This window comes from Erinaceus europaeus, chromosome 2 (assembly GCF_950295315.1).
Source record: "Erinaceus europaeus chromosome 2, mEriEur2.1, whole genome shotgun sequence".
In the NCBI taxonomy this organism is placed as follows: Eukaryota; Metazoa; Chordata; class Mammalia; order Eulipotyphla; family Erinaceidae; genus Erinaceus; species Erinaceus europaeus.
The window spans coordinates 186144709-186166852 of NC_080163.1; the positions used below are offsets into that span (position 1 = coordinate 186144709).

Consider the following 22144-nt stretch of genomic DNA (forward strand, 5'->3'; position numbering starts at 1 on the left):
CCATCACACAGATGGCAGGACACACACAACCTACCTGGTGAGCCACCTCTACAGTCTCTCTTTTTTTGTCTCTATCTCTGTTAGTCTTTTAAAAGGACAGGGGTGATACAGCCATCGGTTATACAACAGACTTTTATGCCCAAGGCACCGGAAGTGCCAAATTCAGTCCTCAGCACCACCATAAACCAGAGCTGAGCAGTAAGTACTCTGGTAGGGGCAGGGTGGGGGTGGAGGGGAGCAGAAAGAGGGGTTCTCAAAAAACTCTGTGGTGGTCAATACGAAGTAAGGTAGAGCTAGAATGAGACATATACAAACTCCAGAGGAAACAGAAATCACCAATCAGCCAAAACTTTAGAGGTAGAGAACATTAGACAAGAGCTGAGTCCTATTCACAGGGGTCACTAGACGGGGACAGGGGCTAATTTCCTTCCAGCTGGCAAAGTGGCTCATTATCCAAGCAAGCTATTTTGCTGGCTCCCTCCTGTGATTTTTTAAATTTGCCTCCAGGGTTATTGCTAGGGCTTGGTGCCAACACTATGAATCTATTGCTCCCAGTGACCATTTTCTCCTTCTTTTATTTTTATTAGATAGGACAGAGAGAAATTGAGAGGGGAGAGGGAGAAATATAGACACCTACAGAACTGCTTCATAGCTTGTGAAGTGGCCCCCCCTTGCCACAGGTGGGGAACCAGGGGCTCAAACCTATACCCTTGCACAGGCCCATGCACTTAGTGCTATGTGTGCTTAACCAGGTGCACCACAACCCAGCCCGATTTTTAAAAAATATATATTATTATTCATTGATTGCTTATACTAGAGCACTGCTCAGCTCTCACTTATGAGAGTGCAAGGGATTGAACCTGGGACTTTGGAGCCTCAGGAAGGAGAATCTTATTGCATAACCATTATGCCATCTACCTCACACAACCCCCTGTGAATTGTCATAATAAACTCCTTGTTACTTGAGCTGGTCTGAGTAGGTCTTTGTTCCTGGACCTAAAAGAATGAAGCTTGCCCCCAAAATGTTGCCAAGAGTCAGTGCAAAATCAGAACTAGAAAGATAAAGGACCGGGCAATGGCATATATGGTGGTTACCATGAGCAATGACCCCAGTTCAAACCCCTGGTCCCTATCTACAGGGGGAAAGCTTCACAAGTGGTGAAACAGGTCTGCAGGTGTCTCTTTTTCTCTCTCCCCCTCTATCTCCCCCCTCTCCTCTCAATTTCTCTGCCTCTATCCAAAACTAAATAATTAATTAAATAGCATTAAAAAAGTTAAAAAAAAAAAAAAAGGAAGCTGTGGCTGCCCTACCTGCATGTCTGCATCAGCGCCTGGATGCTCTGGAAGAAGCCCACTTCCTTCTTGTCCTTCAGATAATCCAGCATTTTCTGCAGAGCAGAAGTGGGGCCTCGAGTCAGGTGGGCACCTCTTCCCCTCCCAAGCCCTCCTCCCCAAAGCTCTTGTCAGTCACCTGCTGCACATCGGCATTGCCTCCGTTTAGGATGGAGATGCCCAGCTTCAGGGTAGAGGACACCATGGCACCTGTCTCTCCTGGAGGAGGAGGGCAGAGCAGGGAGGGGAGCAAAGATGATCTGCTCAGTTTAGAAATGGTGGCTCTTCAGTGGTGCAGCACCTGTCCTGCATACGTGAGGCCCTGTGCTCATTCCCCGCACCACAGGAGAGCAACAAAAATAAGACAAAAGATTAGTAGAACTCTAGGGACAAAATACTTTGTGCTATCTCTCATTAAATAATGATGATGATGATGATGATGATGATGATGATGATGATGATGATGATGATGATGGTGATGATGATGATGATGATGATGAAATAAAATTAGGGGCTGGGCAGTGATGCACCGGCCTGAGTGCACACATTACAGGGTACAAGGACTCCAATAACCATCTGCCAGGAGGAAAACTGTGAGAGTGATGAAGCCATGCTGCAGGTCCCTCTCTCTCTCTCTCTCTCTCTCTCTCCCTTTCTATCTCCCCCTTCCCTCTCAACTTCTCTGTCTCTATCCAATAAATAAATAAATCAGTAAAATTAGAAATTGGGCCAGGGAAGTTGTTCAGCACTGGAACACATGCATGCAACCCTGGTTCCAGAGCATGCTTTTAAAAGAAGGAAGAGGAGGAGGAGAAGGAAGAGGAGGAGGAGGAGAACAAGGAGGAGAAGGAGAAGGAAAAAGGAGGAGAAGGAGAAGAAGTATAGGAGGAGAAGAAGAAGAAGAAGGAGCCAGGGGAGGAGAAGGAGGAGGAGGAGGAGAAGAGAAGGAGAAGGAGAAGAAGAAGAACAGAAGGAGGAGGGACATGGACCAGGCAGAGGGTAGATAGCATAATGGTTATGCAAACAGACTCTCATGCCTGGAGCTCCAAAGTCCCAGGTTCAATCGCCCGCACCACCATAAACCAGAGATGAACAGTGCTCTGGTTAAACAAAAATAAAAAAATAATAATAAAAAAGAAGAGACATGGACCAACTAAGGATCCTGGTTCGAGCCCCTGGCTCCCCACCTGCAGGGGAGTCACTTCACAAGTGTTGAAGCAGGTCTGCAGGTGTCTGTCTTTCTCTCCCCCTCTCTGTCTTCCCCTCCTCTCTCCATTTCTCTCTGTCCTATCCAACAACATCAATAAACAACAATAATTACAACAGTATTAAAAATAATATAAAAAAATTAAAGAAGAAGAAAAAGTATAGGAGGAAGAAGAAGGAGCCAGGGGAGGTGAGAGAGGGCAGTAGAGGAGTGTACGTACCCATGTGTGCAGGCAGGGGTGATCTCAACTGAAGGGTGAATATAAACTTCAGGGGTGGGGCACACCAGCTGGGGTGTAAACATGGACACAGACATGCAAGGTGGGAGACCATGCCTTCCGGGTGCCCAGGGGCTGGAGGATATGGGAGCCTGAGGCTGGGGTGAGGAGAGGTGTAGGGAGGGGGGCACCTTTGCAGGCACTGATCATCTGGAGCACCATCTCTGCAGCCCCCCGGTTGTGCAGCCGTGCCTGCTGGTACAGAAGTCTCTGCTTCTCCATCTCCTTCTCCTGGGGCAGAGCCAGGCATGAGGGTCAAGTGAGGCTGGGCAGGTGTGCCCAGCCTTCCCCCTTCCCAGACTCACCCTTCACACCCCTCACCCATTCCACACCTTTGGCTCAACCCTTCAACTGTGAGCTCTCTCTTCATGCAATCTGGGGCTGGAGTCCTTAGTTTCTCTCAATCTCTCTCTCTCTCTCTCTCTCTCTCTCTCTCTCGCCACCAGAGTTATTGCTGGGGCTTGGTGCCTGCATGATTCCACCATTCTTAGCAGCCATTTTTTTTTTTCTTTCCTCATCACTGACGTGACAACTTCCTGTTGTTATTGTCTGACTAGAGAGCTGTCTCCCCTGGTGGACTGACTCATGACAGCTGTGTCCACAGCATCACCCAGCACAAGTCTGGGCAATGGTAATTACTGAAGGCAGGCTCTCGCACCCCTTTCCACCAGGATCTCCTGGTCCCACCTACCTCAAAGGAAACCTCAGCCTCCTCTTCTTCACCTTCCCCATTCTCCCCGCCCTCCTCCAGATGGCAGCTCTGGGGGAGGGGCATCAGTTAGTTGTGAGTGAGGAAGCCCTTCCAGGAGATGGGCACTATAAGGGGGAGGGACGGGTCTTGGAAGGGAGCAGGCCCTCACCTTTGCCATGATATCGGCATAAGCCATGTACAGGTAATCCTCAACCAGTTTGCTGGGGAAGCAAGCAGGGAGACCAGTCAGGACTCAGCAGAGCACAAGACAAAATCTCAGAATGAATGAACCTGTGTCCCTGCCAGTGCTATTCTGTCAGTCTATCCCCTGACTTCACATTACATGAGAAAGAATAAATCCCAGGGTCAAGTGGTGGCACGCTCCGTTAAGCAAACATAGTATCAAGTGTAAGGAGGAGCACAAGGAGCCTGGTTCAAGCCCTCACACCCCACCTGCATCGAGGATGCTTTACAAGTAGTGAAGAAGGTCTAAAGGTCTCTCTGTCTTTCTTTCTATCTGTCTGTCTGTCTGTCTGTCTATCTATCTATCTCCTTTTCCTCCTCTCTCAATTTCACTTTGTCCTAACCAATAAAAATGTTAGAAAATGGCCACCAGGAGCAGTGAATTCGTAGTGCTAGCACCAAGCACCAGCGATAACCCAGAAAAAATAAAAAGAAAGAAAGAAAGAAAGAGGGAGTCAGGCAGTAGTGCAGCGAGTTAAGCGCACGTGGCACAAAGCACAAGGACCAGTGTAAGGATCCCAGTTTGAGCCCCGGCTCCCCACCTGCAGGGGAGTCGCTTCATAGGCAGTGAAGCAGGTCTGCAGGTGTCTGTCTTTCTCTCCCCCTCTCTATCTCCCCTCCTCTCTCAATCTCTCTGTGTCTTATTCAACAACAGCAACAGCAACAACAATAATAACCACAATAATGATAAAACAACAAAGGCAACAAAAATGGTCTCCAGGAGCAGTGGATTTGTGATACAGGGACCGAGCCCCGGCAATAACCCTGGAGGAAAGAAGGAGAAGGAGAAGGAGAAGGAGAAGGAGAAGGAGAAGGAGAAGGAGAAGGAGAAGGAGGAGAAGAAGAAGAAGGAGGAGGAGGAGGAGAAGGAGAAAGAGAAGAAGAAAGAAAGGGAGGAAAAATAAATCCCCCTGTCTGTGTCTCCTCATCCATAAAAAGGAGTTGATAATGGTGTCTGAAGTGTGAGAATGAGAGAACATTCTGTCAAGCACAGAATGAACACTTGATAAGTGTTGTCCGTTATTACTGGCAGAACCCCTGTTACTATCATTTATTCCCCAAGATGGCCCTTAGCCCTTAGGAAGTCTGTATGTGACTTAGAGAATGGACCCCGGGCCAGATGGTGGCACACCTGGTTGAGCATACATTACAATGCTCAAGGACCCAGGTCCGAGCCCCTAGTTCCCACTGTAGGGGGAAAGCTTCGCAAGTGGTGAAGCAGTGTTGCAGGTGTCACTCTGTCTCTCTCCCTTTCTGTCACCCCTTTGCCTCTTGATTTCTGGCTGTCTCTATCCAATAAACAAAGATAATAAAAAGAGAGAGTGGCCCCCTTGGGAAGCTTCATGAGTGGTGAAGCAGGGCTGCAGGTGTCTCTGTCTCTCTCCTCTCTGTCATTTCCTCCCCTCTCAATTTCTCTATATCTATCCAATAATAAATAAATAATAAAAAGATAGAATGGCCCCCTTTCTTGCTTCCACCTGTTGGAGATTAGTCACAATATAATGTGCTGATTCGGTGTGAGATTCCTTCTGCTAGCAAACCTCTCATCACTATTGCCTGTGGTGTGAATCCTTCAGAAGAGATGTTCTCATCGAGTGTCAGCACTCCCTTAGGACAGAGGATCTCTCTTGAGAAATAGGGAGGTTCTAGGGGTAGGAGCTGGCCCCATCCCCAGGACCGAGGGAGAGGTCACCTCACCTCTTTTCAGTCAGTGCAGTGCGGCTGAAGTGCAGGACCAGCTGGTGCAGGGGGTCTGGCTTCTTCTCCTCCACCTCTTCCTCCTCCTCCTTCTTCTTCCCAGCTTTCTGGGGGGGGGGAAGATGGAGCATTGGAGAGCGGGTCTCTAGAGTCCTTGCCTGTCTCCTCCCACTCCATAACCCTGCTGGATTAGGTCTATTTATTTATTTTGCCACCAGGGTTATCACTGGACTCAGTGCTTACATGACAAACCCACTTCCCCCAGAGGCCATATTTTCCTTCATATATATATATATATGAGAAAGAAATAGAGAGAGAATTGAGAGGGGTGGAGCTATAGAAAGGAAGAGAGAAGGACTGGGGAGACAGCATAGTGGTTCCACAAAAGATTTTTATGCCTGAGGCTCTGAGATCCTGGGTTCAATCCTCAGCACCACCAGAGCTGCGCAGTGTTCTAATATCTCTCTCATTTATCTCTGCATCTCTCTCACTGCAATAAATAAATAAAATATTTTAGACAGGGAGAAGAGAGACACTTATATAGAATTTGTACTGCTCCACTGCATGTGAAGCTCCCCCCTGCAGGTGGGGAACAGGGACTTGAACCCAGACCCTTGCAATATAGTAATGTGTGCATTTTACCAGGTGTGCCACTGACTGGCTCCCTTGAACTGGATATCTTTATAAGACTTATTTATCAATAGATGAGAGGAGAGAGAGGGAGGGAAAGAGAGAAAGAGAGAACAAGAACCAGAGTGCTGGTACATGTGATGCTGAGAAAAGAACTTGGGGCCACTGTGTTTTAAGCTTAGTGCTCATGTCACTTCCTGGCTATACCAGTCTCTATCGCCACTTCCTGCACTTCCTCTGTTCTACCCAAACTAGGGGTACCCTTTCCAAACCAATCAATGATCTCTGGAGGTGTGGATGGGGTGACTTGGCCTTATCCAGCTAGGCCCCCACATGCCCAGGTGGCCCCCAGCTCACTGAAAGGTCATCAATCATGCGGTTCTCAAAGCTGTGGTCTTCAGTCAGGATCCACAAGGCCTTGTAGCTCTCAAGGAACATGTTGCATGCCCGGTGCCTAGGGGGGTGGGGGGACAGCCGAGGGGCATCAGAGGGACCTATGGCCACACACCTTCCACCTCCCCTAACCATTGCTCTAGAGCCCACAACTGTATCTTCCTGCCTCTCCAGTCATACTTTCTCCAGCCACCACCCCCCCCCAGGTTCCCCTCCTTCTTCATGGGCGGAGTGGGGGGTGTCTCACGTGGGCAGGTTGTACAGGGGGGTCATGCGGAAACAGGCTACCACTGCCCTCCGGCGCTGCTTAGACAGGAGCTTGTGCCACACGGCCTTCTTGGACTTGTAGGGGTGCTCAGTCTGGGGACAGGACATTGTGTCATGTCCCCAAGCTCGGTCTCTGGTGCAAATCTCATTCCCAGTCCTGAGCAGAAGTGCCCCACTGTACCCAGGTCCACATCTGTGCCTGACTCACAGGTCCCCCAAAGCGCCTTGTCTCAGCTCACAAAGGTAAGGTGCTAACCTGGGCTCAGATTCTAGAATGGAATTTCTCTCCTGGGTTCTGCCCAGACCCGCAGCACCAGAGCCCTGCCCACAAACTCAAGCTGCTGCCTAGCCAAACTCCCAGACCCAAGATTCAGATCCTAGTCTTGGCTTTTGATTTGTTTTGCAGAGCTGGCATATATACATCTTTTCACCACTTCAAACCACATTTGTCCGGGCTACTTCTACATTCAGATGAAAGACAGCACTAAAAGAAAAAAGAAAAAAGGAGGAACCAGGGGTTCTTCAAGGTACCAAGGTACCTGTGTGAAGTCAGGGCAAGGCACAGGCCCTACCCAGTGAGCTAGAGCTCCAGCTCTCAGCTCCCAGCTCCCAGTCTCGGTTTCCAATCTAAATTTATTTCTTTTTTTTAAATATTTATTTATTTATTTATTTATTCCCTTTTGTTACCCTTGTTTTATTGTTGTAATTATTATTGTTGTTGTTATTGATGTCATCATTGTTGGATAGGACAAATGGGGAGAGGAGGGAAAAACAGAGAGGGGGAGATAGGGTGGAGGGTAGATAGCTTAATGGTTATGCAAACAGACTCTCATGCCTGAGGCTCCAGAGTCCCTGGTTCAGTCCCCCGCATCACCATAAGCCAGAGCTGAACAGTGCTCTGGGAGAAAAAAAAATAGAGAGGGGGAGAGAAAGATAGACACCTGCAGACCTGCTTCACCGCCTGTGAAGTGACCCCCTGCTGGTGGGGAGCCGGGGGCTTGAAACACCATCCTTTCGCGGGTCCTTGTGCTTTGCACTACCTGCGCTTAACCCGCTGCACTACCGCCCCACTCCCCCAACCTAAATTTCTATTCTGAGTATCCCTTAGACCTCAAAATTCTCCCCAGGCCCCACCCACAGATGCCTGGCCCAGCCCCTCTCCCATCCACAGACCTGGGGTCTCCCACAGGCCCTGCCCACAGATCTAGTCTGTCCCCGTAGCCCCACCCACTCCGCAGTAAGAACCCTGGGCTCCAGACAGACACCTGCTCCAGGTGATAAAGCACTGCAGACACTTCTTGGACTCTGCGCACTATTTTCTCTGGGTTGTCAGCATCATCCTCGCGGCCGGGGAGACCCCGGTACAGGGCCATCTGCCAGCGCAAAGACGGAGAGCCTTCGACCTGTAAGAAGGAAGGACATGTGAGGGTATCTCCCCAGGCAACTCCTCCAGCCTCAATGGGGGCCTCTTACTGGAAGATTTTCTGAGTTGGGTCTAGAGGTGGTACAGTGGTCAGAGCTTTAGAACTGCACTCATGAGATCCTGACGTCAGTCCTAGGCATCGAATATGCCAGAGGGCTACTCTGTTCTGACCTCTCTACCTCATGAAATACATATATATATATTTATTGTTATTAGGGTTACTGCTGAGGCTCAGTATCTGCATAACTCCACTGTTGACAAGCTTTTTAACAAATATGTAGAGAGAGAGTGCAATCCAGGAGGTAGCACAGTGGATAAATCACGGGACTCTCAAGCATGAGGTCCCAAGTTTGATTCCCGGCAGTGCATGTACAAGAGAGATACTACTCTGGTTCTTCTCTCTCCTATCTCATTAATAAATACATGTAAAAGAAGATTATTAAAATAGATATATAGAGAAAAATAGAGATAGGGAGGGACAGAAAAGATGAGATACTCATAGCAGAGCTCAACTGCTCATGAAGCTTCCTTCCTGAAGGTGAGGATGGAGGTCTTGAACCTGGGTCCTCGCACAGGGCAATGTGTGTGTTCTATTGAGTGAGCCACCACCCAGGCCAGATAACATCCCTTCCCCCCCCTTTTGTTGCCTTTGTTGTTTATCATTGTTATTATTGTTGCTGTTGTTATTGCTGTCATTGCTGTTGGATAGGACAGAGAGAAATGGAGAAAGGAGGGGAAGACAGAGAGGGGGTGAGAAACATAGACACCTGCAGACCTGCTTTACTGCTTGTGAAGTGACTCCCCTGCAGGTGGAGAGCCAGGGACTCAAACCAGGATCCTTACACCAGTTCTGGCACTTTGCACCATGTGAGCTTAACCTGCTGTGCTACCGCCGCCCGGCCGCCAACATCCATTTTTAAAAGCAAAAGGCTCTGGATGCATGTAGGGCCTTCTGTCCACACCTGGGACTCAGAAAGTGCTCTGACTTTGGCTGTTAGTGCAGCCACCATTCGGACAAGCTGAGAGGCTGCTGAGCAAGGAAGCATGCACATACCTTTCCCTGGCAGTGGAGGTTGTTTTGCAGAAATTCCCGGACCTCCTCGTCTGTGTCTTTCTGGGGAGATACGGCCAGGCTGTGTCAGTGAGGAGGGCCCAGTGCCCTCCTTGACCCTTCCCCACCCCTACAGCAGTGGAGAGGGAAGTGGAAAGCGCCCCATAATCAGGAGTAGACAGAGGGGTGTCCTAGAGGTCAGAAACCCCCCAAACTCAAATAAGGCTGTAGATAGATTATTAGGCTCAGGGAGTGGCAGTGGGAGTTGGGGTGGGAAGAAGGGGTGAAGGGACTATAAGGGAGAGGGCAAGGTCAGCAGAGGTTGTGGGGACTCAGTCAGGCAGCTCAGCCAAGTCAGTGATGGGGTTTGACCAGAGGTCACAGAAAGATTGGGAGTGGTGGTGGTGTCTGCATCCAAAAGTCAGCAGTTCCCTTCTAAGACTCCTTAGGGTCTTAGAAAGACTCAATATATCCAAGGAAGAGTCTGAGGTCTGGGAGAAGAGACTTTTAGGGTCCTGGAAAAGGGGGTCCTTGTGACATCTGGGACCCCAGAGGGTGTAATAGTTTATAGGAAGTGCTGAGCAAGTTCCTGGGGGGGGGGTCTAGGGCTCTAGAACAGGATTCTGGAGTAGCTCTGTAAGAGTCTGGGAGGGCTGCTGCCCTATACAAGGGCTAAGTGGGGTCCTGCAAGGCCTCTTTGAGGTGCCAGGGGGCGGTGCTTAAGAGGGGTAAAAGCTGAGTCAACTGATTCTCAGGATCCTTGAGAATTCAGAGGCTTATGTGTGGTCCTGGGGAAGCAGCCACTAGGATCCAGGGGACCTACTTAGGGCCTCAGGGTGCTTACTAAGCCCCTGAGCATCTCCGGGTGTTCACTTGGGTGTCAACAGTCAGGGCAAGGGGTCCATAGGGCCCTAAGGAAAAGGGGTGGTGGCATTGTGAGGGGCTCAGTGGCACCCAATAGGTTTTGGGGGATGTTCTGGTAGAGAACTTTGAGGAGTCTTGGGGGTGAAGGGGGTCATGATATCTTAGGTAGGGTCCTCAAGAGTCCCAGCAGGTTTGTCAAGAGATTACGGTGGGGTATGCAGTAGGATCCCAGCAGACCTAATGTTAATGTGGTACTTAAGTTCCAGGGGTCTAAGAGGCATTTTGGGACTCTGAGGGGTCCCAGAGTTGAGAGGCTTCCAAGGGTCCTAGCAGTGGGCTCCCCCTCATCTTAGGTCATTTAGGAGTCCCAGTGTGTCCTTAGGGTCCTGGAGAAGAACCCAATAGGGTCCTAAGGGGAGGGCTCCCTGTGGGGTCCTGGGCTTGGGCTCAGGGTTGAAGGGGGAATGGGGTGGGGAGCTGCTGGGGATGGCAGTGGGGTGGGGATCCCTTGTTTGGGGCTAGGCAGGCACCAGGGCGTAGCGGATCTTGGCCATAGTGATGAGGTCCTGGTCAGTGGGTGCACACATGTTCAGGCCAATGGGCAGCATCTTCTTGAGTGTGGCCACAATCAGTGAGGTCTGCACGGAGTACCGGTCCCCCCGGCGCTTCTTCTTGGTTCGTTCCTGGTCAGAGCCACCCGACTGTGGGGACACAGGGCTCCGTTCCTGCCAGGTTCCCACCCAGCCCCTACTGCAGCCATGGTCCAGATGCTGGGCACCCCCTGCTCCTCGATCTCAGAGCCTGCCTCAGTTTCCTCCCAGATACCCCCCTCCCAGCTCCAGCCCAGTCCTGGCCCTCCCAGACTTGAGATCTCTGCTTACATCCAAACCATTCCAATTCTTCCCATATCCCAGGCCTTTCTTCCGTCTTCTCTGAGAGGCCCTCATAAGATCCTCCCTCCTCTCCTGCCCAAACAAGGCCCACACACAATCCTCCACACAACATGCATGACCCCACACTTAATGTCCCAAGACTGCACCCCAAGAATGAAGCATAGATGCAAGACATCAAGATGTCAAGAGTCCCAAGAGACAAGAGGAGTTGGCAGAGAAAGAAACACTGAGGTTGATGGGGACAACAAGACAAGGAGACAGAAGATACGAGATCCAGAAACACAGACTGCAGCATCCAACAGCCATGTTCCAGAGCCTGGGGTGCAGATCCTGGCCCAGGGGATCTCCCACCTACCCACCGGTCATGCCACTGAGAAGCCCCGGTGACAAGCTTTGGCCAGAGCCATATCCACACCGGCTCATGGTATTGGCCATGACCCTTGTGCCAGGCACATGGAGGTCACACATGCAGCATCTCAGTGTCCCCAGGGCCAGTGCCAATGCCCCCCCCCTCCCCCACCAAGCCTGAAAAGATGAGACACTTGACCCAGGTGACATGGCTCACTGCCAAGAGTCGAGATTCTAACTCAGAGCCCAAGCCTTCAACCCCACCATGCGGGTGCTGTGCCCACCCCCATCCCTTCCCTGTGACCTCAGCCCACGGTGCTTCCATGATGCTTCAGTGCTTTAGGGAAAGCTGAATGTTCTTTCTTTTTTTTTTTTTTTAAACAAGAGTTAAAAAAAAAAAGTGCCAAAAGCTGGAGGCTGGAAGGGAATTGGGGTTGGGGGGATGAGGGAAAGGAGGTGGATAGGCATCGGGAGTCAAGGGTGAGGAGTGGGGGACAGGGTGAGAACTTTTCTGGAGGGGATGGGGAGGATCGGGAGTTAGCCAAGAGCCATGCAGAAGGTTCCAGATTTGGGGCTGACCTGCACATCTCCCGCCTGTGTCACCGAGGTGCAGACAGAGACAAGAAGGGTTACCCCAGTCCCTCAGAGAACCCCAGGCCCATTCCAAATTGACTATACCCCCAGATCCTCTGCCCCACCCCACATACTCCCCCAAGCTGGGTGTTTCCAGTCCTTGACTGGGGGTGAGTGTGGACGGACCCTGAAGAGGGTAGTTCTGAGAATGGGGTGGAGGAGTGGGGGAGGTAAGGGATAAAAGAGACAGATGGGAGGTGGCAGAGGAGAATGAGAGGAGGAGGAGGAGGAGGAAGTGGGGAGGAGGGAGATGAGGAGGAAGAGTAGTAGGACCAAGATAGTATGGAAGGAAATGGAAGAGAGAGATGAGATAGCGGCGTGGTGATGGGTGGAAGACTGTGTAAGGGAGGAAGATGGGGAGGCGGGAGAGGAATGGAAGGAACTGGAGGAAAGAGGCGGAGGAGGGAAATGGGGAGAAGGGAGCTATAGAGGAAAGAGTTTGAGAGGAGGAAGACAAGGGGAATAGAGATGGATGGGGTGAATTGGGGTAGGCGGGTAGTGGGGCACCCAGTCAGGCTGATATTACAGTGTGCAAGGACCTGGGTTCAAGCCCCCTCCCCACCTGCAGGGGGGAAGTTTCCTGAGCAGTGAAGCAGTGCTGCAGGTATCTATCTATCTATCTATCTATCTATCTATCTATCTATCTGTCTATCTTTATCTCCCCATCCCCAAACAATTTATCTGTTTCTATCCAATAATACAACAATAAGAAAGATAAGGTGAAGGGAAATAGAGGAGGGAAATGGTCGGGGTGGAGATAGGTGGAAGAAGACAGAAAGGAGGAAGACGGGAGGAGGGATCTAAGTGGAGGGAGATGGAAAGAGAAGACGGAAATGGTGTTGGAGAGGAGAGAGATGAAGGGAAGAAAAAGGGCAGGAAGAGGAAGGAGAAAGGGAGGAGGGAGACAGGGTCAGAGGGCCAGCAGTGTGGGCAGCAGGGAGTGTGAGTTGGCAGGGGCTGAGTGAGGAGGGGTGGGTAGGAGGTCCTGGAGGGTGTCTCTTCCCCCCCCACCCCCTGTCCTCCCCCCCCAGTGTCCTCCTCTCCAAGGAAAGCACCCACCTTGGCCATCTTGCTCTTGTTGTCAGCAGTCAGAAAGGACATGTTGTTTATCTCATTCTGGACCACAAAGTTCTGCTCCTCTCGCTTGAAGTTCTGGAGGGCAGAGGCAGTATTGGGGATCAGACTGGGTTGGGCAGGGCATGTTCAGGCAGCAGTTTCTGGGGTTCCAGAAAAGGAAGGGGTGGTATGGGAGAGACTCACGTGGGACTTGGACCAGTAGATGAAGATCTCACCCACCATCCTGAAAAGCTCCTCTGCATTGGAGTTGGGCTCCGTCAGCCAATGTGCCCTGAAGGGAGGAGGGGTCAGGAGGGCTGGTGAGGGTTGGCCTGGCACCCGGGGTGGGGTGGGGGTGGCACACACAGCAGTCTCAGGACAGGGGATCAGAAGAGCCAAGAAACATCAGTGGGAAGGAGGGATTTTTTTTCCCTAGGGCAATCTGGACATTTGGATGACCTAAAAAATTATATGCCCATTCATTTTTTCTTCTATTTTCTCTTAAAAAATATTTTCTTTATTTTTAAGCAGAGCACTGTTCAACAGTGGTGCTGGGGACTGAACCTGGGTCTCTGGAGCCTCAGGCATAACAGTCTCTTTGCATAATCATTATTTATTTATTTATTTTTGCCTCCAGGGTTATTACTGGGGCTCAGTGCCTGCACTACGAATCCACTGCTCCTAGAGGCCATTTTTCATTTTTCTCATTTTGTTGGCCTTGTTGTTGATATTATTGCCATTGCTGTTGTTGGATAGGACAGAGAGAAATCAAGAGAGGAGGGGAAGACAGAGAAGGGAAAGATAGACACCTGCAGACCTGCTTCACCACCTGTGAAGCAACCTCCTGCAAGTGGGGAGCAGGGGGCTTGAACCGGGATCCTTACGCTGGTCCTTGAGCTTTGTGCCATGTATACTTAACCCACTGCGCCACTGCCCAGCCCTCTATTTATTTATATTTAATGAAAGAGAGATAAAGAAGGAGAGACAAACAGACAGACAGACAGGCAGGCAGAAAGACAGACCAGAGCACTGTTTAGCTCTGGCTTATGATGGTGCAAGGGATTGAACCTGGGACCTCAGAGCCTCAGGCATGAAAGTCTCTTGTACATCGGCTGGGGCCCCATTCAGGGAGTCCTGAAATTCCCAAACAGACATGATGGGCCTAGACCGTGAATAAATCTCTCTTTCCATTGTGACTGGTCATCTTTATCAGGAACAACAAAACAGATCCCTTTGTGGGCCCCCATAGGACCTTGCCCGCAACTTGGATCAACAATGGTAGAGAATGTTCCATCCTCCAAAGAGAGGCTGGACAACATACTCTAAGCTACACCTGAGGAAGATGGGCCCTGATATTGGGGCAGCTTGGAACATTCCTACTCATGACCACAGAATGTGAGCTCAGATCTAGAGGGATGCAGAGGTCACATAGGCTCCTAAGCTGAATACAGGCCCCAAATCACATCAAGTCGATGGGGTTTACAGTCAACAATATTTATACACCTTTCTCATATTTGGGAGCTACTCTCTTCCCTGATCCAGCTTTCTGGTCCTTTTTCCAGCTATGACATCATCTCCCTAGACAATAACTTAGATCCACCTGCATATCAGATTTCAGGCTCAGGAAAAAAAAAAAAAACTAGTATAGCCACAGGCCCTTTGGAATATAACTAAAATATGCCTACTAGCTATCTACAAAACGGAGAACCCCCAACTCTTCATCTGCACTATTCCAGCCTTTAGGTTCATGATTAGTCAACAATTTGTTTGTCTTTATATGCTAACTCTTTTTTCAGCCTCCAGATGCTAGCATGATGCCAACCAGACTTCCCTGGACAGACAACCCCACCAATATGTCCTGGAGCCCAGCTTCCCCAGAACCCCACCCCACTAGGGAAAGAGAGAGGCAGGCTGGGAGTATGGATCGACCTGTCAATGCCCATATTCAGTGGGGAAGCAATTACAGAAGCCAGACCTTCCACCTTCTGCACCCCACAATGACCTTGGTTCCATATTCCCAGAGGGATAAAGAATAGGAAAGCTATCAGGGGAGGGGATGGGATATGGAGTTCTGGTGGTGGGAATTGTGTGGAGCTGTACCCCTCTTATCCTAAGGGGTTTTTTGTTGTTGTTGTTGTTATTTTTGTCAGTGTTTCCTTTTTGTCACTAGAAGTTCAATGTGCTATCCATGCACCACAGAGCCACCTTAGTGTTTCCTTTTTATAAATAAATAAACAAATAAATAAAAAATCCCTTGTAGAACCATTATGCTGTCTCCCCAGTCTTTTTCCCTTTTTTTAAGAAAGATTTTTTTATTATTTATTTTTCCTTTTGTTGCCCTTGTTTTATTGTTGTTGTGGTTACTATTGTTGTTGATGATGATGCTGTCATTGTTGGATAAGGACAGAAAGAAATGGAGAGAGGAGGAGAAGACAGAGAGCGGGAGAGAAAGATAGACACCTGCAGACCTGCTTCACCACCTGTGAAACGACTCCCCTGCAGGTGGGGAGCAGGGGCTTGAACCGGGATCCTTGCGCTTCGCATCACGTGCACTTAACCCACTGCGTTACCACCCGACTCCCTCCTTCTTTCTTTAGCCACCACCCCCCCCCCCGTTTTAATTTATCATTAGGAGGTTGAACCCAGGGCCTCACACAGGTAAGGCACCTGCTCTACAGGTTAGCTACATCCCTGGCCTTTTGTAACCTTTTTATTTAGTACAGTGTTCATGTAGAGAGGTGTCCAGGGTCTAGGGGAGTAGCTCAATTGGTAGATCGTTGGACTTTTATGTCTGAGGCACCCATTATGATCCCTGGTACCACATGTACCAGAGTGGTTCTCTGACTTGTCTTTTTCTTCCTGTCTCATAGGAAACTCTCTAGTATGCAATAGATAAAAATAATTTTTTTTGCCTCCAGGGTTATTGCTGGGGCTCAGTGCCTGCACCATGAATTCGCTGCTCCTGGAGGTCATTTTTCCCCATTTTGTTGCCCTTGTTGTTGTATTCTTGTTGTGGTTATTATTGTTATTGTTGATGTCGTTCATTGTTGGATAGGACAAAGAGAAATGGAGAGAGGAGGGGAAGACAGAGAGGGGGAGAGAAAGACAGACACCCGCAGACCTGCTTCACCGCCTGTGAAGCAACTCCCCTGCAGGTGGGGAGCCAGGGGCTCGAAACACAATCCTTACACCGGTCCTTGCACTTTGCACCATGTGCGCTTAACCTGCTGCGCTACCACCCAACCCCCCTATTTTTTAAACTATACACTAATGAGAGAGAAGAGAGAACCAGAGCATCACTCTATCAGACATCATGCTTGTGAGTCTAATGCCCTGTCCACTGCACATTTCCCATAAACATATATTTAAATATAAATATAAATATATATAAACATATATTTAAATATAAATATATGTTTATGGGCCATAAACATATATTTCAATTATATAAGTGTATGTGTTGTGTTATATGTGTAGTGTGTGTCTGTGCAAGAGAGAGAGACAGAGAGAAAGAGATAGAGAGAGCACATCATTCTGGTAAAGGCAATGATCGCAAACTCATGCTTGAGACTCAACACCTTATCCACTGTGCTTTCTCCCTTTCTTTCATTCGTTCTTTTTTCCTTCTTTAATTTTATTGGACAGAGATAGAAATTGAGACAGAAAGAAGAGACACTCTTTGCATAACCATTATGCTATCTAACCCCACCCCCTCTCTCCCTTTCTTTCTTTCTTTCTTTCTTTCTTTTTTTTAAGATTGTATTTATGGGAGTTGGGCGGTAGCGCAGCGGGTTAAACGCAGGTGGCACAAAGCACAAGGTCCAGCATAAGGATCCTGGTTCGAGCCCCCGGCTCCCCACCTGCAGGGGAATCTCTTCACAGGTGGTGAAGCAGGTCTGCAGGTGTCTGTCTTTCTCTCCCCTTCTTTGTCTTCCCCTCCTCTCTCCATTTCTCTCTGTCCTATCCAACAACAATGACATCAATAACAATAATTATAACAATAAAAAATAATTTAAAAAGGATTTTATTATTTATTTATTATTACTTTATTTATTATTCATTTATTTATTTATTTTTTATTTATTTATTTATTTATTCATTAAGATAGAAGGAGAGAAAAAGAACCAGACATCACTCTGGTACATGTACTGCCAAGGATTGAACTCAGGACCACATGCTTGAGAGTCTAAGGCTTTATCCACTGCGCCACCTCCTGGACACTGCCTCTCTCTCCCTATCTCCCCCTCCCTTCTCAATTTCTCTCTGTCTTATAGAAATATAAGAAATGGAAGAAAAGGGGAAAAAAGCCACCAGGAGTGGTCGATTCATCCTGCAGGTATGGAACTCCAGTAATAATCCTGGTGGCAACTAAAAACAAACACACACAAACAAAACATTATTGTGCCCCCGCAAACGTGCCTCCCCTCCCAGCTACTTGAAATATGACCCTTATCCTGACTCCCAGACCATAATAATCCTTGTCTGCTCTTGAACACTGCATGAATAGATGACACACATGCACTCTGCTTTTTTTTTTTTTTGCCTCCAGGGTTACTGCTGAGACTCAGTGCCTGCATTATGAGCCCACTGCTCTTAGAGGCTAGTTTTTCACTTTCATTGCCCTTTTGTTTATCATTGCTGTTATTGCTGTCATTGTTGTTGGATAGGACAGAGAGAAATGGAGAGAGGAGGGGAACACAGAGAGGGGGAGAGAAAGACACCTGCAGACTTGCTTCACTGCCTGTGAAGCGACTCCCCCTGCAGGTGGGGAGCTGGGGGCTGGAACCGGGATCCTTATGCTGGTCCTTGAGCTTAGCACCATGTGCGATTAACCCACTGCACCACTGCCCAGGCTCCGCACTCTGCTTTTTTGTTCCCGGCTCCTTTTGGTCAACCTGGTGTCTCACCCACAATGCTGTGTGTTGCAGAGGTTTGCACTCACCCTTCCACTGCATGAACACAGTTGCTCACACCTATGCTGGGGATATGTTTCTGGGGGATCTTAGGGAGACCTAAACTGGGGAAACTTAGGGAGGGGGGCCTCTCTCAGTGATGAAGGGAGGCTTGAGTGCTGGACTTCCCTGCACAGATCAGACACTGGCATCCCCCCAAATCCAACTACTCAAGCTGGAGGGGAAGGCTGGGGTTCCTTCTGGCTGCCCTGATGGGGCTTAGGAATTGGGGCTTGAAGGAGCAGAAGGGGAGCACACACAAGCAGGCCGGATGGGTTTTGTCTAGCTGGAGGCAACTGAGGAGAGGGGAGGTCAGAGTGGGGGAGTCAAGGGACAGTGGAGATGCTGGTAGCATATCAGAAGGTGAGGTGAGGGGCAGGGGAGAGAGCATAAAGGTTGTGCAGAGACTCTCGTGCCTGGGGCTCCAAAATCCCAGGTTCAATCTCCCTGCACCACCATGAGTCAGAGCAGTGCTTTAGTGAAGAAAAAATAAAAAGGAGAAGGAGGAGGAGGAGAAGTAGGAGAGAAGAAGGAGAAGGAAGAGGAGAAGGAGAAGGTGGAGGAGAAAGACGAGAAGGAGGAGGAGAAGGAAGAGAAGAGTGAAGAGGAGAAGGAGGAGAGAGAAAGAGGAGGAAGAGAAGGTGGTGAGGTGAGATGAGCTCTGGACAGTGAAGGTCGGGGTGGAGTGGGGTGCGGCCAGCCGTGCTCACCTGTTGTTGTCCACGTAGCGGATGAGCAGGGGGTAGAGGGCGTACAGGTCCCGGCAGAGCACAGAGAACTCGTCCCGCACCAGGAGCTCGCCCTCCTCAGCCTCTGCCTTGGCTTCCAGGCGCAGCTGCTCCTCCTCGGCCACCACCTTCCCCGCCCGCTTGCGGAGCCGCCCGATGGTGGGGATGAAGTGTGTGTGCAGGAGCTCGGGCCGGGCGCGGCTCACGATGGGCTGGGCGAAGACTGCAGGAGCAAAGTGGGGGACACTCACTGCTGGCTGGCCAGGCCTGGAGCTCCAGCTCTGGCCTGTGACCTCAGATCCTAATGCTGTCTCTGGCTCCGACATCATTGGGGGCGGAGGGGTGGATCCAGGGCCTCACACATGTGTGATCACTGTTCCTAGGCTACTTTTTAATTTAGAGAGAGGAGGGAGTCAGAGGGGGGTGGAACGCCTGGTTGAGCACACACATTACCATGTGTGAGGGCCCAGGTTCGAGTCCCCATTCCCCACCTGCAGGGAGGAAGTCTCTTGAGCAGTGAGGCAGGTCTGCAAGTGTCTGTCTGTTTCTCTCCCTCTCTATCTCCCTCTTTCCTCCTCTCAATTTCTCTCTGTCCTATCAAATAAAGAGGAAAAAACAAAAGAAGGGGAGTGGTGGATTCGTAGTGCAAGCATAAAGCCCCAGAGGTAACCCCACTGACAATTAAAGAAGAAAGAAGTGGGGAGGGGGAGCCACCACAGTCAGCATCTGAGCTTTCCCTGGTGCCATGACATTTCCATGTGATGCAGGGACTTGAACCTGGGCCACATGCATGACAGGGCAGGCACCCCATGCAGTGGCTATCTCTACAGCCCTGACCCCTACATCTGCCTGATTCCGCTCCTGACCTCTAGCAGAGCACTGGAAACCTGACCCCCACCAGAACTGTTTTTAAAATTTTAATAGTGATTTAATATTGATTTACAAATTTATAAGACGGAGGGCAGGTGGTGGCATACCCTGTTAAGCGCACAATTACCATGTTCAAGGACCTGGGTTCAAATCTCTGTTCCCCACTTGCAGGGGGTCAGCTTCACAATCAGTGAAGCAGGTCTATAGGTGTCTATCTTCCCCTCTCTCTATCTCCCCCTCCTCTCTCAATTTCTCTCTGTCCTATCTAATAGAAGTTAGAAAGAAAATGAAAAGAGAGAGAGAGAAAGAGAGAGAGGGAGGGGACATGTGAGAGCACCATATATGAGGCTGGGGATTGAACTCAAGACCTCATGTTTGACAGTCCAATACCTTATCCACTGTGCTACCACCCAGGTCAATGAACCTTAGATTCTGACCTCTTGCAGTAACCCCCGCCCTCCTGACGCTGAGAAACTCTCACCGTGGACTTCCCCCACCTCCCTGGGGACCTTGGGCCCTGAGCGCTCAGCCCGGATGAGCCCGCTGCCCGCAGACCCACCAGCCAGCCGCTTCATCCACGAGGCCTCGTCGATGCCCAGGTTGTTGACGATGATGCGCAGGATGTTCCCCAGCAGGGAGTTGAGGTGGCTGGAGGTGACGGCTGTGCAGGGCGGGGGAGCCCCAGGCGGAGGCATCTCGGGTCCACGCTCCCACCAGCGGGGCAAGTAGCTGCACAGCATGGGCAGCGTGATCTCAATGACGTGTGGCATCTCCATGTAGCGGGCACCCGACTCGGCCAGGCCCCCGATGTCCGCCATGAGCCGCTCCAGCACGGGGATGTCAGGACACATCTCCTCTACACTGCTGGGGAGCCCCAGGACTGGGGTGGTGAGGACAGGGAGGTGAGGAGAGGTGGGTCAGGATGTGTCAACCTGTCACCCCCAGGCCTCAGTGTCCACAAACAAGATTACACACACACACTCTGGGATTCCCCTATCTGGACTATCTTACACCTCAGTCCCCTCAGAGCCCATGTTGGGCCACAATGTCCCCCTCTAGTGGACTCTGTCCTGGGCCCTGTGCTGGGGGAGGAAACCCCTGGGGGATGCCCAGACCCCACCCAACTTACTGGCCCGCTCCCGGGGGGACTTGGTGGTGTACACTGAGCAGGCATTGTACTCATTCAGCTCAGGCTCCAGGAATGCCACTGGCATGGCCGCTGCCAGGCAGGCCAGGCATTCACCGAGGGCTGGCCGCAGCCTGGAAGAAAGGGCTCTGCTTAGCAGCCCCCCCACTTCCTGGACCCCAGCACCCCCCCCCCCAAGGCCATGCCTGAACTTTTAGGGACAGAGCTTCTGGTCACCTGTGGGCACCTGCATGGCCTTCCCCCCTACACACATACATCCTGAGCACACGCCTACTCCATCAGTGTGCCATGGGTCTTGGCACAGCACTACCAGGACAAGCCTGTCCCCCTGGAAGAGCAGCCTGGCATCTCCAAGTCTGCAAGTGCTGGGTACCCGCCTGGCCTCCTACTCCCAGAACAGGACGCTTACATTTCTTTCCTGGTCTTGCATTGAGTGCCCTCATGTGGCTGTCTTGGGGAACTGCAACTGCTGCAACATCTCTAGCTAAAGACTTGAAGAACCTCTTCTGATTTCCATTCACACTATCTTGTCCTACTCTCTCTCCTCCTGAGTCCTCACAGCACCCAGCCCAGCCCCCAAATGTGGCTCTGTCTCCCTCCTTACTTCTCCACATAAGGGTTCTTTGTGGTTCCCAGAGAGTAGATACTGCACAGCGTTCGGTAGCAAGAGACCTGCACGTCATCCACTGAAGGGGAGAGAGAGAAGGGGAGCGTGAGCCAGGGCTACCCCTGCCACCAGCCCATACCCCTTCTTCATCTCCAAACCATGGGGAAGCACGGGGGCTGAAAAGAGCCAGCCTGCCACTCGCTAGTTTGTTTGTGTGCTGCTGATTTTTGCCACCAGGGTTATCACTGAAGTTCGGTGCCAACACTTTGTAGTCACTGTTCCCGGCAGCCATCTTTCTTTCTTTCTTCTCTTTCCTCTTATCTTTCTATCTATCTTTTTTTCTTTCTGTTTAATTTTAAAGGACAGAGATATATTGAGAGGGAAGAGGGGCGCAGGAGAGGGAAAGAAAGACACCTGCAAGGAGTCGGGTGGCCGCACAGTGGGCTATGTGCACGTGGCGCAAAGCACAAGGACCGGCATAAGGATCCCGGTTCGAACCCCGGCTCCCCACCTGCTGGGGAGTCGCTTAACAGGCGGTGAAGCAGGTCTGCAGGTGTCTGTCTTTCTCTCCCCCTCGCTGTCTTCCCCTCCTCTCTCCATTTCTCTCTGTCCTATCCAACAACAATGACATCATCAACAACAACAACAACTACTACTACAACAACAACAACAATAAAACAACAAGGGCAACAAAAAGGAAATAAATATTTTAAATTTTTAAAAAAGAAAGACACCTGCAGACCTGCTTCATCCCTTGCGAATCACCCTCCCTGCAGGTGGGGAGCGGGGGTTTCCATATTTGCTAGCTTTGTACCTCGCACACGTCATAGCTCC

At 50.4% G+C, this 22144-nt stretch overlaps 1 protein-coding gene across 1 annotated transcript in view; it reads right to left on the bottom strand.

Annotated features, from left to right (window-relative positions):
- The window catches only part of RYR1 (ryanodine receptor 1), a 157379-nt gene that overhangs the window by 41768 nt on the left and 93467 nt on the right, over nt 1-22144 (bottom strand). The window contains exons 64-81 of the mRNA XM_060172268.1: nt 21308-21389; nt 20686-20816; nt 20116-20436; nt 18669-18909; nt 13211-13298; nt 13010-13102; nt 11897-11911; nt 10607-10777; nt 9216-9275; nt 8004-8141; nt 6719-6831; nt 6436-6532; nt 5449-5555; nt 3677-3728; nt 3508-3576; nt 2948-3047; nt 1472-1551; nt 1312-1388 (exon numbers count right to left, since the gene is read on the bottom strand). Coding sequence (XP_060028251.1) covers nt 1312-1388; nt 1472-1551; nt 2948-3047; nt 3508-3576; nt 3677-3728; nt 5449-5555; nt 6436-6532; nt 6719-6831; nt 8004-8141; nt 9216-9275; nt 10607-10777; nt 11897-11911; nt 13010-13102; nt 13211-13298; nt 18669-18909; nt 20116-20436; nt 20686-20816; nt 21308-21389 — 2035 coding nt within the window. The remainder of the gene's footprint in view (nt 1-1311; nt 1389-1471; nt 1552-2947; nt 3048-3507; nt 3577-3676; nt 3729-5448; nt 5556-6435; nt 6533-6718; nt 6832-8003; nt 8142-9215; nt 9276-10606; nt 10778-11896; nt 11912-13009; nt 13103-13210; nt 13299-18668; nt 18910-20115; nt 20437-20685; nt 20817-21307; nt 21390-22144) is intronic.